We start from the raw sequence: 17,819 nt of genomic DNA on the forward strand, positions 1-17,819 counted from the left end.
CTGCTTTTTGGATTTTCTGAGTTTTGTTACCTTTTGGACAGAGTCAGGTTAGCCGTTTCCCCCTCTTTCCAGTCTTAGTGCTAATCTGAGTTATTGTCTAATTCACAGCAAGAATGAGTTTCCCAAAAGAGAGACTATTTCTTTAAGTGATGTCCTCTGCTCTGTAACGTACCTTAGATATTTCCTCACTTTATGATCTGTAAGAAGCTCTGTACATCTATGTCTGTTCTAGAAAGCCATTTCCCTCTGCTGGGAATATAGCCATACCCTGGTATCTGAATGTAGCTTGTTATGTAAGGGTCCAGTGAGGCTAAAACCTCATCATTGCATTTATGTTTTTGAACCAGATATGTTGGAGATACCGAAGTCTTCAGACTTGGACAGTAAGGACCTGGACATGACATTCGAGCACTGTCAGACACTGGCTACACATCTCTTCAGCATTACATTAAATTTTTATGATCACTTGCTCGCATCACGACGGGAATTACAAGTTAAATAATAAATCATGTCCACATAAACTGAGTTTCTAGGGATGTTAAGTGTCGTTTTTTCTATTTAATTTGTTGTGCCGTGGATGAATCAAACTTGCTTCGACAGCACTGGTGTGAACAATGCATGCGTGTTTGTGTGCTACAGAGCAGGCTGCAGCTTAATGGGAAGCTAACATCATTCACCTGAGCAGAACAGGAAACTCTTAATTGTCTGTCCCTCCATTTTTGCCCATGACACACCTCCTCTCTTCCTGTACCACTAAACCTTATTTACTGTCAGCATCCTGTCTAAACAAGGAGACACAATGGTTACTGAGAATAGAAGCTCTGCTGACACGTTGTGAATGTGTCAATAGAGTTATGGGACAGGTGTCAGGAGAGATGCAGCATGGGAAGGGGAGCAGCTGGGCATGCCACACTATAATGTGATCACAATGTATAATGACACATTGTGCACTCTGGATAGTGATGAATTGTATATGTAATCAGACTCTATATGATAATAGGAAGTGACATGTCATTTGCCATTTTCAAAACTACCCTGATTCACGCAGGTAGGTTGCTAAATTTACCGAGCTAAAAATACAACTTCTAACTTCAAGAAAACATCCATCTTAATAAGAAAGTCAGTCTCACATTCAGCTTTCAATCTTCCTCTCTTGGGAAGTTTTCACTGCCCATCTTGTCATTGTCCAGTCCATTTATGTTGATAAATCCAATTTCTTTCATGTTAGTTTCTCAGATATTACACTGTCATTGTGGTGAAATTGATTTCTGTTTTCTGGTTCCTTTGTTTTCGCTACGATTCGGTAAACGTGACACTGCATCCTACTAGACACATTTACAGTACCATCTATCACACACTATTATCCCCCCAGTATATATAAAAAACACACACAAACAACGACACCCGCGTGTTTTGACTGTGCGCAGCCTGGAGGAGCATTAGCAGTTTGCAAACACAAAAATGTCTGGTATAGATTTAAGTTTGGACTCTCAGATCTGCATTTGCACATTACTTTCTATTGTCCTTTTTAAATTCACACTGGTGCACACACTAATCATCGCAGCAGGCTTATTCTGCTCATGGTGGGGACAAATGCGTGCACCCCAAATCAAAACGTTTCCTTTAGCAAAAGAGATTTGACCCATCAGTCAGTGAGCCAGCCCCATAATAACCACCTGATCCTTTGTAATGGTTTGCTTTCAGAGGGTAACTAGGAGATGTTCATTCCATACCACACTGGTATAAATCCAATCAGCTGCCAACCTGATCATCACCAAAACGTGATTAACATGTTTAACTTACAGTTCTGTTTGCATGTGCCATTAACCTTCTCACACCTGGCTCTGTAGTCACTGTACCAACGCCACAGTGGGTCAAAGTGCTGCTTCAAAGCAAAAACGGTCGTCTTCTCATCCACACACACACACACACACACACACACACACACACACACACACACACACACACACACACACACACACGTCCATCTACAGTATGTGGGTGTATGCACAGATACATGATGTGCATACCAGAATAACAGGTACAAGTGCCCCTAGTTGCTATAGGAACATCAGCAGCTCACAGCTGATTAGAAATCCTCTTTGATGATGAAGTGGCCCTCTGTGTGTGCGTATTAAGAACATGTGTGTCAGGGTGTGTGTGTGTGTGTGTGCGTGTGTGTGTGTGTGTGTGTGTGTGTGTGTGCGTGCGTGTGTGTGTGTGTGGAGTAGATTTTAACCCAATCGACCCACACAGCTGTTTGGTTTTCCTAATAAACAACAGAGCAAGAGAATCTTTTAAATTGTCAACTCTTATTAAGGTATTTAAATTAAAATATTCACACATTTTTAATGATTTTTAATGTGTTTTGAAAGACCTGAGAATCTGGTGAACAGCTGTTGAACATGGGACTGCGACTATGTAGTTAGAAAAAGTTCAGTGCTTCAATATGGTAATGGAACCTTCAACACAACAGATGGTCTGTGTTATATTTACGTGTGCCTACCATGACTTTATTGGTGCTGGCGTGTGTGTGTGTGTGTGTGTGTGTGTGTGTGTGTGTGTGTGTGTGTGTGTGTGTTCCTATAGATGGTTCCATTTTGGATCCTGTTCCAGTTGGTAAAAGATCAGGATTTGTTAAGCTTCGTGGCCAGTTAATCCCTTATCAAATCTTTCATTCATGTTCTCTGTCTGGTTAGACTTTTGTGCCTCTCTGTCTGACACTACAGGCTTCAGCAAAGTTAAGGACTGTAACTCACCAACTCTGTTGTCAACAACAAACATGGTGGAGCGGCTTAAATGTTCCAAAGGCAACAAAACAATTGCAGAGTTCTTTGTTCAAATACAGTATGTTCTGTCCAACAAGTAAGAACTTCTGCCATTTTTGATAGACGAGTGCTCAGCACATCAATGATTTATTCAATTGATTTTCCTTGAATGATAAAGAAGAATATATATTATTAACACGTTTATGGCTTCTGAAAATTTGCAATTGCGTTATCAACATCTTTAGAAAAAGAAATTCAGAAAAATCAAGTTTAACTTTTGTTACACCAAAAAACACAAATTGTTTTGCTACTGCACTGAGTGAAATAAAAACGGCTAGTTTTAATTAACAGATGTCTTCCTGATCCTTCGCTAAACAAACTGCTTGAAAAGATTTGGAACAGGATTCAACAGCCAAGGATTCAGATTCAACAAGCAAATCTCCCTTGATGAGTGACTCAAAATCAGTGGCTCATGTCTTTCATCAGGCAATAAGACTGAAATCAACCCTGTGTTGAAACACAGCAAGTGTCTGTGTTAGTCGGGGCGTGCTGCTTGATGTACTACTGAAGCGTGAAATATGATCCAGTAACAGACCCACTTATCAAGCATCAAAACACTGCAAATAATAGTTTATAATAGTCGAAGTCAGGATTTTACAACTCTGGGAAGTTATCACTACATGTAGTATCTTTCATTGTGCTGATGACAGTAAAAAGTATTTACAATAAACAGTAAAAAAAAAAAGAGTAACCACCAGAAATGTGTGGCTAATGCAGCATTTTGCCAGATTGCATTGCTTTGAACCTGGTTCAACCTGTTTTGTGGGACAAGCCTGTATTTTCCCAACACAGCTTTCAGCTTTAGCACAACACTGATGGATGGTCATTTAAATGAATGAGGTGACTGCATTTTTTCATGCAGCGCTAACATCGATCCGAACACGACCTTTGAAACACGCAATCACACAAAGACTTTCCTATCAAGTCACCCAGTTTCCTTTCTTCCCAATGTCACCGGCGTCATAGAGAACACACATGAAAGTGTGTAGAACTGCTGCAAATAAAATGATCAGATAAAGCATCAAGTTACATCAAATTCAGCAGCTTAAGCAAACCTGCATCGAGTGCTTGGACCTGATACTGAATATCTACTGTTTTTGTACTGAAGCAACAGCAAACAAGAAGAGAAGACAAAAAGCAATCCCTCTCTTTATCTCCATGAACGAGTAAATGTGACCTTTTCGAAAATGGTTCCTGTGACAAAGATGCATCGCTCGGACAATTGGCAGAGAGAAACAAACAAAGATAGAGAGACGGTGAAAAATCTTTGACTTAACTCATGTGGGTGAACATGTGTACAAAGTAGTTGTAGTTGGAACAAGCTTTTACATGACCAATCTTTTTTTTTTTTTTTTTTTTATCGCCCACTGAGATGGAACGAAAACCCTCTCTTCTTGTGGAATATGAGGTGATTACGGCATTCTTCCCCTTGTATGTCATTCCTTTTTCACAAACGCTTATTGTGTTAAAAAAAAAAAATGCTCATGTGTATTTGTCCCTGCCTGGTTTTCTCTGACTCACTGTTCCCAGGCAGCTAGTCAGTGCCATGGGTGCAGGTGGCCAGCAGCATGATCCTCTTCTTTCTCCTTGAGGCGTCTCTTGCTTTTCAGCAGACCCCACTGATCTGAAGTTATTCTCTGTTCTCCAAATTGTTGTGATGGGACTTTTTCCAAGAGCTGCTTTCAGCGCTATTTGGTTGTTGAATTTTTTCCCCGAGCTCTGCTTTTGGTACATTAATATAAATAATAATAATAATCAATATAATAATTTCCCACAAGCGTAGATACAGATGGCTCTTGCTTTAGCTCACCTCTCTGAGCTGCTACCCATACTGTGCAGCGTTCTCCCCTGGGTGCCTCCTGTACAGCTTCCTGCCTCCAGCTGTGAAAGGAAGTGTTTCAGTGTCCGTGAGCCCCAGTGAGCAACCCTTCTTCTGTCATTACCATCGATCAGATTGCAGCGTCTGAGGCCCAATTAGCCGCGCCATATTGTGATGTGCCCTGCACTTAAATGAAAAAGGACTGCACGACTAGACCTGAATTATTTATCATAATTATTCTTTCATCATTTTGAAAATATAGAACTGCTTTCACATTGTCATTAATGAAAAGAACTAAATGAAACTTGCTTTGACGACTCTAATCTCTTGATAAAAATTCGAAGTGTCTTGATAAAAAAAAACTGACCTCAGTTATAATAACACATCATCATCAAATTGAGTGAAGAAGTCTAGTATATATAGTATATATAGTATAGGAAAGCAATTTAATAATAGAAATAGACAAACATATATGAAATATGATCTTGACTTGCTACTGTTCTGAAGGAGGAAACTGCCACACAATGGAGCTGCGAAACTATGAGGATGTGAAGAGAGTCAAAGCATAAGGAAGAAGCCAAACACAAAACTTCATGTTTTATCTTACAACTGTTTTTTTCCCCCGTTGTTACTCAGTTGGGGTAGTAGGAGCTGTGGCCACTAAAATACAAAATGTACCAAAAAAAAAAATGTTATTGATACAGTATGTAAGTAAGTTTCTCAATGAAAGTTATTCAACAAGTGTCGTCTTACTCATCTCCTCCTCCTGACTGGGAGTTATTGGATTTCCCCTTGTGCCCCATTTTGTTAGGAATGAGGAAGGTTGTCTCTAACACAGCCAACCTTGATAAGTCTTGTTGATGACTGACCACAAAGAACAAGACAGCTATCGTTGCACACTAACATGGCGCAGACCGAGAGATATGTACCGTACTTTAAGTTTATACTTGCTTTCTCAGGTGCAGTTTGCATCTATGCACAGAGTAAGTATGGCTATTTCTCTACTGTTGCATCTTTTAACTTGAATGTAAAAAACCCCAAAGACACATGTGAATGATTGTTTATTTGTAAATCTTTGAACTTGTTAGTAATGTGTATCATAGTATCAACAGATGTTGCTGAACTGATTTATGGATTGTTACATTTTCGTAGGAAGTCGTGAACTTTGTCTCAGCAGAGGATGCTTTGAGTCAGGTGATAATCACATATCTGTGACACTGGATGGTGACAAAGTCTACTATGTAGACTTTAAAAAAGGAGAAGTCATTTGGGATAGTAGAGTCCCTACATTTTTGCATGTTCCCTGGGCTTACAAATATGCAATACATTATCAATTTGCATGCAAGAGCGATTTGCAGAGATGGAAACCAGACGAGTCAGCCGCAACAAAGACTAAAGGTAACTGATGCTCAACAGAGTGATGTTCACTGTCTGCTTTTGACAAATACACTGCATCCATTTAATACTGTTTTTACAAAAACATAAAGAAGCAAAAGAACACTAACCTTTGTTCATTTAACCCTCAGAGGCCCCAGAAATCCTCATCTACCCCAGAGATGAAGTGATAAAAGAGAAAGAAAACATTCTCGTCTGCTTCATCAACCATTTCTTTCCTCCGCTCATCAACATAAAGTGGACCAAAAATGATATAGAAGTAGCAGTGGAGTATCCTGTCATCAAATGCTTAGCTAATCACGATGGGACATTTTATGTTTTCTCATACCTGAACTTTGTCCCACAAGAAGGAGACATCTACAGCTGCACTGTGGAACATGAGTCACTGGAGAGGCCTCAGACCATGTTCTGGGGTAAGAACTAAGAATCTTAATATTATAGTGTCTTAATTTCCTCCTGACTTGCCTGATAGCAATGAAGGAATTAATAAATTCTGAAATCACTTCAAGGTTTGGGTTTTTAATTTAAGATTAAAAATAGTTTTCTTTCTTGTATTCCCCAGAGGTTGACACAGATGAGATTAGTATTGGTCCAGCCGTCTTCTGTGGACTTGGCGTGAGTCTTGGACTTCTTGGATTTGCTGCAGGAGCTTTCTTTTTTGTGAAAGGAAACCAATATCAGGGCATTATGGACGCTGGTGGCTAAGATAGATGCCACAGCATTGTGATCACATCGTCCTTGGTTTGTTTCCAGCCACTGACATTCATTTCATGTCTTTCCCCTCTCAAAAATGCCCAAAATACACAAACATGTACATGAATCAATCTGAGTCACGCACATCTGTAATTCACTGAATTGTATTTCTCTTCTGTACTGTCGTGACACAATCCAGGTTTGTCTTTTTTATTTGTGTTGTCACTTGTTTAATTGAAGTATTTTTTTATCATTTATTTTTTCTTAATAAATAAACGCACACGATTGCCACTGTGTCGTAGATATGTATGTTGGAGTGTATATAACGTGATATGCTTGAATAACAAACCTTACAATGAAGATCGACAAGTTCTCTCTAACAAGTCCCACAAGATTCTACTTTGGGTCATATGCCTGAGTCTGCAGTATATGCAATATTTAGATATGGTCAAATCATTGTAGCACTATGTGAACATTGTCAGAATTTTAAACCTTCTACAGATATATAATTCATCACAGTGATCATTTAGGTGCTTTGACTCATGTCAGAGTTGGGCTGCCTCTAATAGTGGAGATGATTGGTAAAGTTTTTGCACTACTTTATATTTCTGAAAAATACTCTGAAGACCAACAAGCAAACATGGGTGTTGGGAGAATGTGAACTTGTGTCTTGCATGAAATCATTTGAGAGAAAATAAAGGCAAAGTACAATAATTTTCACTGTGATCAGTCATTTTAACAAAGTTCCTTATTCAGATCATGCCAGTAAGAAACCTTACTGGCATGATCTGAAACCAGCAGTGGACCAGGAGGAAGATATTTAACCTCTTATTTCCTCCTGCTAAATGACTGCGTGTGAGTTATTCCTGTTTGGTCTCATACCTTGCGAACACTTTACCTGCAAGCTTAGTCAGCTGTCCACTTCTTATTGCTAAGAGCTTTGAGGTTGTTTTGACTTAAAGTTTTGCCACCTCAGAACAATTTCTAAGAGCTTTCTCTCCTTGAATCATCTTGAGAAAATTATTCTAACTGTTAATTTCTGATAGTTTGATATTTGTAGATTTTTTTGTTTATTGGATGAAATTAATCATACCCATTTGATCTGTAACTGGAATACTGTAAGGTTTCTTTATTTCACAGATATTTCTTTATTACACCAATGACATATTTCCCCATTCTGACCTCCCTCTGCTGATTTCCAGTTCAGTGTTTTTGTTTAATGTTTGTTTGATTTCCAACTTCCTGTTGTCTCTCGGATTATTTTTATTCTTTTTCTTTTTCATTTCAATTTCTTGTTTGTGTCTTTCTTCATCTGTATGTGGTGTTGTGTTATTTTTGTCTTGTTACACACTTTTATTAAACTTTTATTACAACTGGAAGATCCTTCATACAAAGAACTGCTATCCTAAACCATGGAACGGATTTTTGATAAAAACATAAATGAAACATAAAACAACAATAGTGATTGTAATCAGAAACACCAACCAGGCAGGAATAATCAGTACTAACTTCTGTCGATAATGTAATAGAGAGAGGAAGTTTCAACTGAGCAAAAGGGCGAGTGCATTCTTTCATTTTCTTGACATGTCAGTGCCGCATTTATCTCCGACTGCCGCACATCAGAGCAGCTTTGTTCTTGTAGTTTCCTCCTCGTGGGACAACATGCAAATTCATTTTCTTTTTTTGTGGCTTTTTGTGGTTTTCTCTCTTTTCAGTCCAGGTGAGTTACATCACTCTTCTACTTGCATGCACCAGTAAAAAGGTTTTTGTGATTATTATAGTAATTCATTTAACATTAATACATTTCTCTCCTTTTTATTACAGTTTTCTTAGATGGAAATTATTCACAGTTCCAAGCATGTTGTATATTCAATGATCGAGACTTTGAAGAAGTAGAGTATATAGTCACGAATCTCTATAACAAGAAATTGATGATGGAGTTCAATAGCACTAGAGGCAACTGGACCGGGTTCACAGCCTATTCCATGGAGATAGTAAAAAATCGGAACAATCCACTTGATAGAATACAGAGGGAATTTGAAAAGAAAGTGTTATGTACAGACAACATAGGCTTCATCCAAAAATTTGGTAAGTGCATTTTCTTCTCAAGATTACTTCAAATCGCATGCACTAAATGAAGTTTGAGGTGCAAATAAACCCTTTTCACATCAGGCATTTTGACTTGTCAAAGCAGGAAAAGTCTAGGTGGAACTTATGCAGCCATTGTTAATTGTATTACTTACACCTGTTTTTTTTCTACTTTGACAAGTCAAAATATTTGCCATGAAAAGTGAGAATTTAAGTATACAGAATATAGCATAAAATACATTACAATACTACAATATTTTGGTAGTACTGTATTGTATGGTATTTATACCCTTGAGTGCTACTGTATCTACTCTATATTCTGACTTTTGCAGAAACAGAAAAGGTGTACAGATGTTTTGTTTTTTTAATTACTTTTCTTACTTTACTTTTTATTACTTGTTTTGTTTTTTTCAGATGAAATTACAGTTGCATCACCCACTATCAAGCTGAAATCAGTGAAGAAGTCTAGTAATAGACACCCTGCCATGCTTGTGTGCAGCGCCTATCACTTTTATCCAAAACAAATACGAGTAACATGGTTGCAGAATGGGCAGGCAATGACCTTAGAAATCAGTTCTTCTGATGTGCTGCCTGATGGGGATTGGTACTACCAGATTCATTCCTACATGGCGTACACCCCATCTCCAGGAGAAAAAATTACCTGCATGGTCGAACACTTAGGCCTCTCTGAACCAGCGCTTGAGGTCTGGGTTAAGTTTGCCACTGTGTTGAAAATCATACAAAGCATAAGAAAATGGTATGACGCATAAATGAAAGCCTCTCTTTCTCACAATTTTAGAACCCTCCCTTCCTGTGGTAGAGTGGATTAAAATTGTTGTGGGACTGTGTGGAATGATGCTTGGTTTTGTTATCGTGAGCTCTGGATTCATCTACTACAAGAAAAAGTCTGCCGCATACATGACTCTCCGCCAAGGTGAAGGTATCACTGATCATTTTAGAGTTAATTGATTGTAAATGTAACAAACTTCAGTATTGTGTTATACATCTGCAACTGTGTTAAACATTTGTTTTTATCCCCATTTAAACAGGTCAATGCCTGAGGCAGACTTCCCTGCAGCTTGACTGACATAGAAGTATTATTGGCACATACCATCCATGATGGTCTGAACGCGGGGCTCTGAAAAAGTTAGGGCTGACAGTCACAATTCTGGGTGTCTCAACACAAAGTCACTGTAGGATGATGCCTCGGGTGGTGTGTGGTGCTTTTTAGCTTATACATGAAATTCACTTGCCAGTTAACTGCAGTTTGCAGAAAAAAATCAAACATTGTATGCTAGTAGCAGCATGAACTTAAATTGTATAACATAAGTATGTAGACTATAACGCTGGGGTGGTGGGTGGTCAGCCAGTGAGGAGGTTTAGCAGCAGCATTATTAATGATTGGAGATAGATACTTAAATGGGCCTCTCTGCTGCGTGGACATCTGTGTTGTTGATACTCAAGGAGAATAGCTAATGATCAGGGTGACTCTATTGATTTGATTTTCCTGATGCCACTTCTAAGATGACATTAGAAGTGGGGGTGAATCGGAAAGATAAAGGAGAAACAATTGCTCATATATAATTGCAAAAAACAATCATGAGAGCTGTATTATTTTGATAATTGTTAATATTAATTAATTGTTGTTTAAATTTGCTGTTGATTTTCATTTAAATTAGAAATAGTAAAAAAGTGATGATGAAAGTTGGTGCAAGTGCTATTGAAGTTGATTGTAATTGTAACATTTGATTGTAAATCCATATAAATTTTTAATAATGCATCTACTAGTTTATGTCAACCTGTTTACACTATCACATAATAAAGCATTTGGGGGAAATCTATGAGTAAGTAAGTTGATTTTTTTTTTTTTTACAACCTTGATGATTGATGATTTGGGATGACAGCATTTGTTTGTACTAAACCAGTATTGTCATTTTTATCATAGAGACAAACATTGACATTGTGTCACACTGATCTTGCTCAGCAGTGCACTGTCTTGATGAAAATGCACATTTACAATGTGTGCAGTACTCTACGTAGTTCCGTCTACTTTTGGTTTGCTACGTGTCCTGTAGGAAAACTCTGAGAAAGAATTCCTCAAAAGCTGTTCAATAGCTATCTTTCTAATTATTGCTATCAAGTACATCGGTTAGTCAGCTTTGCTGTATGAAATCTGAATAAAGTGTGCGACTACACAACAATGAGGACCTGTTTTGGCACAGGTATTGCTGCCCAACCAGAGATCCTTGGTTGTCAGCATAGTTGTTCCATCTTTATCTCAGTAGAGTAAAATGCAATAATATAATACAAATCATAGATACAAATCAAAGACAGATTGCGTATTTGAATCGTCAGTCATCCATCAAAAAATGGCAAAAGTATCCGTTGTGTTTTTTGGGGTTTTTTTGCTTTGAACCAAGCTTTCCAAACAGCACTTTTAAACTGAGATCATTAACATTTACACTGGTAATTCCAGTACCTCACAACTCACAACACAGAAAAACAGAAAAGCCTTACATCTGCAAATATATTAGCTCCATAACCACCTTTTGTTTCTTCCACAGAATTGCTCTATAGCAGAAATAAACCAAAAGTTTCCATACACATCTTTCATAGCTGCTCTCTATTCATATTCATATGCACACTGCAGAGAGAGAGGGAGAGAGAGGGAGAGAGAGAGGCTTTCCATGTGTAACAGCTTGTGAAGCTCCGTCTTAATTATCATCATGTCAACTTCTTAGGTTTCTAACAGGCTTTTCTTTTTGCAATTGCTTCTTCGTCTGTGTTGAGCCTTCAACTTGCCCTTTCCCATCAGCAGCGGGTATGCACAACTTTTCCAGCTTACATCTGGCTCCACTAAGGCAGGGAAATTTGAGGTAGTAAAGAGCAGATGTAGAGGCTGATATTGTATGCAAGACCAAACCAAGATAACACTTGTTGTCATTCCTTTTTCTCTCTCATTCTTCCGCTCTTGCTCTGCTTTCCGTGCTTACTCCCCCCCCCATCTCCTTCTATCTCAGCAGGGCTGTAAGAAGAACACTGTGCTTACTCTATGCATAATAAATGAGATGGTTTTCCCCAAGCAACCTTAAATTCAAGTCGTACTGAAACACTCCAGAAACTCTACAGAGGGGACAAAAGGCTTATGTAACACTGAGGGAGACTTGTTCATCAAACAACTGGCTATAAAAAAATCCACCTGGTTCTTACACAAGGCTTAGTTCTTTGAAAAAGTGGAGGTGAAGAATGTGAGAGATGGACACATAATACTGTGGATATATATGGTGTATTGCTGTTGGAGTAAATGATTCTTAAGTCACAGTCGACTGCACATCAGTACAGCATCAAACTGAGGGGAAACAGTATGTATGTGAATGTGCCTCCACATGCATGTGTTTGTGGCACAAATGGCATCAATCAAAAGATCAGCATTGCTGCTAATACATGTCCCACTTCACGATCCACCTGTGTAGAATGTGTTTTTATGTGTGCTCTGTACTTCTATGGCTTGTATGAGGAAATGGATTTAATCCAGTATCAGCATTCGATCAAAATCTTTTGGCAACACGCAGCAGTCATTCATTCAAGCTGTGAACCAGTTTCTCTTGATCACTGTGTTTCCCTCTTTCACTATTGTCTCCAACTCTTCAAGTTGCTTCCTTGTGTGAAGCATCTTGTAACCTGGGTTTAGAAAAGTGTTAAATAAATTAAAAATTATTATCATTATTATCATTATTAATGTGAGAAGAGTTCACCCTCTTCTCACATTACACAAAAAACGATCACATCTTCCAGGCTCTACTCATTAGTAGAACACTTAAGGCACTTTAGTATCTCAGTAAATAAGTCAACAAACATCACACGGTGTCAACAGGTTAACATCATATACCAAATGCCAAAAACACAATTTGCTCATGCAAATTTCAGAAAGACAAAACTAGAAATAAACGTTAAAAAAAGGCAATCGATCCCTTTTACACTGCCAGCCATGTCGGCCTTTCTGAGAGGACACACACGCAACTGCAGGGAGCAATGTCATCACATGCACTGAGCACACACACAGTTAGAAGAAGCAGTGACCTGCTAGCCGCCGTGCTAACTGCTAAAATGGATCCGTTGTGTCTCATCCCAAGCATAATGTTCAACATTTTTACCATCTTATCGGAGTGTGTTAGCATTGGTACTGCATTTCATGAAAATCCATCCAATGCTTTTTGAGACATTTCACTAACAGGGAACGAATGTCAACCTAAAGACAACCCAATGTCCATTACTCAAATTTCATACAAACTTACACCGGAAAATGCACAATGATGATTTAATAATAATAAAAATATGTCATACTAAAAATAATTGCCTTACTATACAGGAATGTAGCATGATACGAAAGAACCTTGATTTTGTCAATTGTGTAATTATGGAGTTTGAAATAATAATGGTGTTCTGGTAAAAAGGGTGCATTGCTTTCATTTCATTATATAACGATGCTCTCAAGCATGTCTCATGAAGACAAGAGCCAAATGAGAAAAACTAAGAAGAATGAAAGAGTTAGCAATGCAAAGTGTCTAGAGAAAAGGATAGAGAGAGACAGACGTATCCTCAATCAAGTCCTGTCTCAACATCCCTCTTCAGCAGCATGGCCTTCTTTTTGTTCTCTTATTTTAACTCCCTTTGACACCTCACTGCAATCCTCTCCCATCGTTCTCTCCTCACTCTTTTTCTCCCACTGTTATACGGGCATGCATATAAACGCATCACTCCAGCAGGCCACCCAGTGTGCGGCCAGGCAGGGAGTAAAGATGATGCATAGTGGAGTGATCCGTAGTGAGTGATCTTGATGTTATGTAATCTTTGGTTCAGTGACCTCAGACACTGCAGAAACGCAGGATGAGAAGACGGGTGGGAGAGGGAGAGAGCAGGAAAACGGGTAGAGAGGGAGACACGACAGGAGAGTGCTCTCTCCCACCTCCAGCGATCAGTATTAATAAGTTACACCCATCCACACGTCGTTCACAAAGTTTATGTAACATGCTCTTTTGCTCCTGGGAGGTGTCTTCAAGAATACCTCTCTGTGCATATCAGGGCTGCTTTAACATCCACTTCTATCCATCCATCATAATGACATTTTACATGTTTCCACAACTAAATTGAGTTTAAATTACATCCATTGAAGTTCATTTTGATTTCCACAAATTCCATTCACCTCCAGTGTACTGAGAAGTTCATATTAAAATAATACAAATGTTAATATTGCTGTTATTCACCAAAAAAGTGGTAGTTCGACAATTTTCACATATATCAGGTCCTCAAGGTCCCCTAATGTGATGACACAACAGTTGTTTATATTTCCCACTCTGACCTCAAACTTTACCTTGAGTTTTCCTTTTAAGAAAGCACAAAAAATAATTAGCCAACCATCCATAAGATTTTGTCTTCCTTTGTAGTTAAACTACACTGATAAAGGCACAGTTAACTACATCTGTATATGTCATGCACTGGCTTGTTATAAAATTTTCTTTTTAATCAGCTGCTGCATAATGAATTATTGCAATAGATTTCTGACACTACAAAGAGTCTAGAGTCTACCTTTCAATTGAGTTTGACCTGAGTTAGCAGTCAACCACAATTCAAAATGCGAAAGGAATACCTCCTGTTCTTCCTGAAGAAAAGGCACTGACATTAAGTTATCTTGCTCTCAGACCTGTCACTCTCAATTTCTCTTGGCTGCTGGACTGAATGACTGAGTACCCAAGTGAGGCCACGGGATTACAAAAGACAATTGTCCATTTATATGGCACAGCACACTTTAGTGTTGAGCTGCCACAGAGACACATTGCTTCCCCTAGCAGTCTGCAATCCTTGGCATCATCCTACATCACCTGTGTCACTACTATGGCATATGAATTTATCATACTATTACAGGTGAGTTAACGCTCACCTTCACATTTTGCTGAATTTGCACAAATGGAGCTAATACAGTGGGTCATACTGCACTCTCTCTCAGCAGCATCCCCACGTTTCTGCTGAGACAGCAGAGTTTGGTGTGTGTTCTTGCTCTTTAGTCCTTACAGTTTTAGAGATTGAGACTGAAATATTTTTTATAAAGTGAGGCAGCCTTGTCCGAGCTAAGGATTTAAGGAATTACTCTTCGGTTGGAAGGAAGTGTTCAGCGTAGACAGGAGTTATAGAAATTGGTTTCATTGTCTTGGCCATGTTCATCTAGTAATCAACATCTCTTATAGATATACAGAATATCTGTGTGATATCAAAGGATTGGTATCTTAATGAATATCATCACATAAAAACTCCCAACACCAAATCTGATGTGATCTATCAGCTACAAGTTATTAACTCCTAATCTACTTTAGTTGACTCTGCTGCTTTAATCCCCTAGTTGTCCGAAACACCTGCAATAACAGTGACAACAGATACACTGAGAAACGCATGTTGTGCTGGTATGGTCCTCTCTCATTCAGTCTGTGGGGGTCGGTGAGGTGTCACTCTGTTTGACGCGAGGTGAGCTCTGATTCCACCTTGAACACCTCAATAAGTTTTACACATAAACATTTCCCAGCAGGCCTCCCTTCATATCTCTGTTGTCTGCTTTCAAATTGAGTTGACTCCTGAGGTCAGGCAGTGAGCAGTTCTAGATCACTTATTTCAGGAAAGTTTAATTCATACTTGACAAAAGATCTGCCTGATGTACAGATAACTGTGTCTCTTTCTCACAGGCTCCACTCTTCACTTTAACTTCCCTCTATAAGTTGGACATGAGGAGCATTGTCACAGTAATGTCCATCACAACCTCAACCAAATTAAACGTTAATGACTCCCATCCCACTGCTACAGCTTTGCCCTGCAGCAAAATGTCATTTATGGCAGTGTATGGTCGGCTGATGATGTTTGTTAATGGCGTTCTGTGATCTGGTGCGTGATGTCTAGCAGTTCACTGTTTACCAGGATGCTGGTATGTTTCATCAAGTCTTTGAGAATGGACGTAGCCCTCTCTCATAGCCCGAAGGCACAGTAGGTTGCAGTGTGTGTTTGTGTGCTTTATCTGTTGCAAGATTTTACAACAGTTTATTGCAGCTGAATTTATCGACATGTGTGCTGTGCACCTGCACGCCCATATGTGACCATCAACCATATGTAGTCAAATTATGTTTTTTTTTTTTTAAAGAATCATTTGCTGCTGCAGTATTATTCATTCCAAATACATATTTCAGGTCCAGGTTTTGGAATACGTTTGTTAGCATATGGTTGGACAAATTAGGATTAACTTTTGCCAGCATAAATAAATATGTCTCCATTATATTTCCTTTTGGCCACTGTTTGTGTGCATCTGCTGTGATAGGCAGGGTGTTTATATTCGCGTGCGCTGTCTGATGTAAAATAATTCATCCACCATATGGGCAGATGAGGTAAAAAAAATATGGATGGATTTCACAAAGATATGATACATGATGGTATTTTGTGAGGAACAACTCAGACACATATTGTATTTTGTTCTCAGGTACTAATGATGCTCAGTGTATATCAATATATTGTAAAGGAATTGAACATTTCACATGTAAATGATTACGCAATGATTGTCGCATGAAATGGGACAAACATTGTAATAATAATATGAAACTTTATTGATCATCTTTGTGTTAGCACTGGGTTAGATAAAGATCATCTGCCTGGTTTTTATGCGTGCACAGAGATATAGATCTTTCCCTCTCCTTTGCTTTCTCTCACTCATTCACACACAAACACAGAAGCACACACACACACACACACACACACACACACATACACACACACACACACACACAGCCTAAAATGGACATCAAAACGCAGAAGCTATTTATCTCAACGGGAACACAGTCAATTATCCAAGAATACTTATCACTCAAGGCAGTAATTACTTACTGTCTGTGGTTGAATTTTAATTACATCTTAGCCGGGTATTGTCTCATATGCGTAAGTGTGTGTGTATGTGTGTGAATGTGTGTATGTGTGTGTGTTCTGTCAGGATTCTTATCGTACACTCACACTAACACACTCCTTGGCTGTAGCACAATGACCACAGCTCCCCACCACCTGCTGTTGTGTTAGAACAGAGAGCCAGAAGAGTGTTTTAGTCACAAAATAGGCTCAATGCTTTCATCGTTAAATAGTATTTTATATATCAGTGGTGACTCAAATGCATGTATAAATGGCAACCAGCATATATCTTTGTTTTTTTTTTGGTCTTTTTATGGTTGCAGAAATCCCTCACAATTTCCATACATCACGATGTGTTTCATTAATTCCCATTTGTGGGGGACTACATTTAAATGTAACCAGAACATTGCTGCCATTACTTAGTTAAACTGATACTGTCATATCATTGTCACATTGTTATTATCCCCTTGTTAGAGGAAAAGTGCAACATTTTGGAAAATATGCTTATTTAGAGTGAAAGTGGAATTATTCTATGGGCTGCACTTAGATGACTGTGCACAGGGGTTGCTTGGATACTTTCACTTGGCTGTTTGATCTATACTTGGATGTAGCGTATTCATGGTCATTGTCGTCTTTGTTTCACAGGTCCACGTGGTGCGTATTGAGATTCGGAAGATAAGCACATCTGCTCTCCAACGAGCCTCTGCAACCTACAATTACAGATAAAACCGTTCTATGCGTAGGTTCATAACACGTACAGAGGCAGAATTTCAGCTTTAGGTTAGAAGATTGTTCTTAAAATATAGGTCTAGAGTCAGTAAGATAAGATGAACTTTATTAATCCCACAGGGGAAATTTGCATAATTTATATAGTAGAATATAGGTGTAGTTAAGAGAAAAAAAATTGGCATTATCAGTGTATTTACATGAGGTGTAATACTAGGTTACTAGGTTAGCTTCCCCTTAGGATAATAAAGTGTAAACTCTTATCTTAGAAAAAGACTGGAAACAGGAGAAAGCAGGCAGCCTGGCTCTGTCCAAATTTATCAATATCTGTCTACAAGCAC

General features: G+C 38.6%; 3 protein-coding genes across 4 annotated transcripts in view; all 3 read left to right on the forward strand.

The window, feature by feature from the left end:
- The window catches only part of pitpnc1a (phosphatidylinositol transfer protein cytoplasmic 1a), a 46,672-nt gene that overhangs the window by 8,672 nt on the left and 20,181 nt on the right, over window positions 1–17,819 (forward strand). The window lies entirely within an intron of this gene.
- Window positions 5,500–6,914, forward strand: LOC147817440 (H-2 class II histocompatibility antigen, A-Q alpha chain-like). The gene is made up of 4 exons (XM_087170744.1): window positions 5,500–5,630; window positions 5,800–6,045; window positions 6,174–6,455; window positions 6,605–6,914. Exons 1-4 carry the CDS (start codon window positions 5,552–5,554, stop codon window positions 6,745–6,747), a joined length of 750 nt encoding a protein of 249 aa, XP_087026870.1. The 5' UTR covers window positions 5,500–5,551; the 3' UTR covers window positions 6,748–6,914.
- On the forward strand, window positions 8,317–10,664 carry LOC111645893 (class II histocompatibility antigen, B-L beta chain-like). 2 transcript variants are annotated; one of them, XM_087170743.1, is made up of 5 exons: window positions 8,320–8,455; window positions 8,560–8,823; window positions 9,238–9,533; window positions 9,601–9,763; window positions 9,873–10,664. In XM_087170743.1, exons 1-5 carry the CDS (start codon window positions 8,320–8,322, stop codon window positions 9,908–9,910), a joined length of 897 nt encoding a protein of 298 aa, XP_087026869.1. In that variant the 3' UTR covers window positions 9,911–10,664. The 2 variants fall into 2 exon arrangements, 1 of the variants encoding a protein (XP_087026869.1); XR_015436373.1 differs by having other exon boundaries at window positions 8,317–8,455; window positions 9,238–9,757.

This window comes from Seriola lalandi, unplaced genomic scaffold (genome assembly GCF_002814215.2).
Source record: "Seriola lalandi dorsalis isolate HSWRI2012SDOR001 ecotype SW California unplaced genomic scaffold, Sedor1 jcf7180002054958, whole genome shotgun sequence".
Taxonomy (NCBI): domain Eukaryota; kingdom Metazoa; phylum Chordata; class Actinopteri; order Carangiformes; family Carangidae; genus Seriola; species Seriola lalandi.

Excerpts from the sequence above, each read along its gene's own strand:
- LOC111645893 (XM_087170743.1), top strand. The coding sequence starts at position 8,320 with ATGTCAGTGCCGCATTTATCTCCGACTGCCGCACATCAGAGCAGCTTT. Across the intron at positions 8,824-9,237 it reads AGGCTTCATCCAAAAATTTG|ATGAAATTACAGTTGCATCA; the intron begins GTAAGTGCATTT and ends TGTTTTTTTCAG. Across the intron at positions 9,764-9,872 it reads GACTCTCCGCCAAGGTGAAG|GTCAATGCCTGAGGCAGACT; the intron begins GTATCACTGATC and ends CCATTTAAACAG.
- LOC147817440 (XM_087170744.1), top strand. The coding sequence starts at position 5,552 with ATGGCGCAGACCGAGAGATATGTACCGTACTTTAAGTTTATACTTGCT. Across the intron at positions 6,046-6,173 it reads AGCCGCAACAAAGACTAAAG|AGGCCCCAGAAATCCTCATC; the intron begins GTAACTGATGCT and ends TTTAACCCTCAG. Across the intron at positions 6,456-6,604 it reads GCCTCAGACCATGTTCTGGG|AGGTTGACACAGATGAGATT; the intron begins GTAAGAACTAAG and ends TGTATTCCCCAG.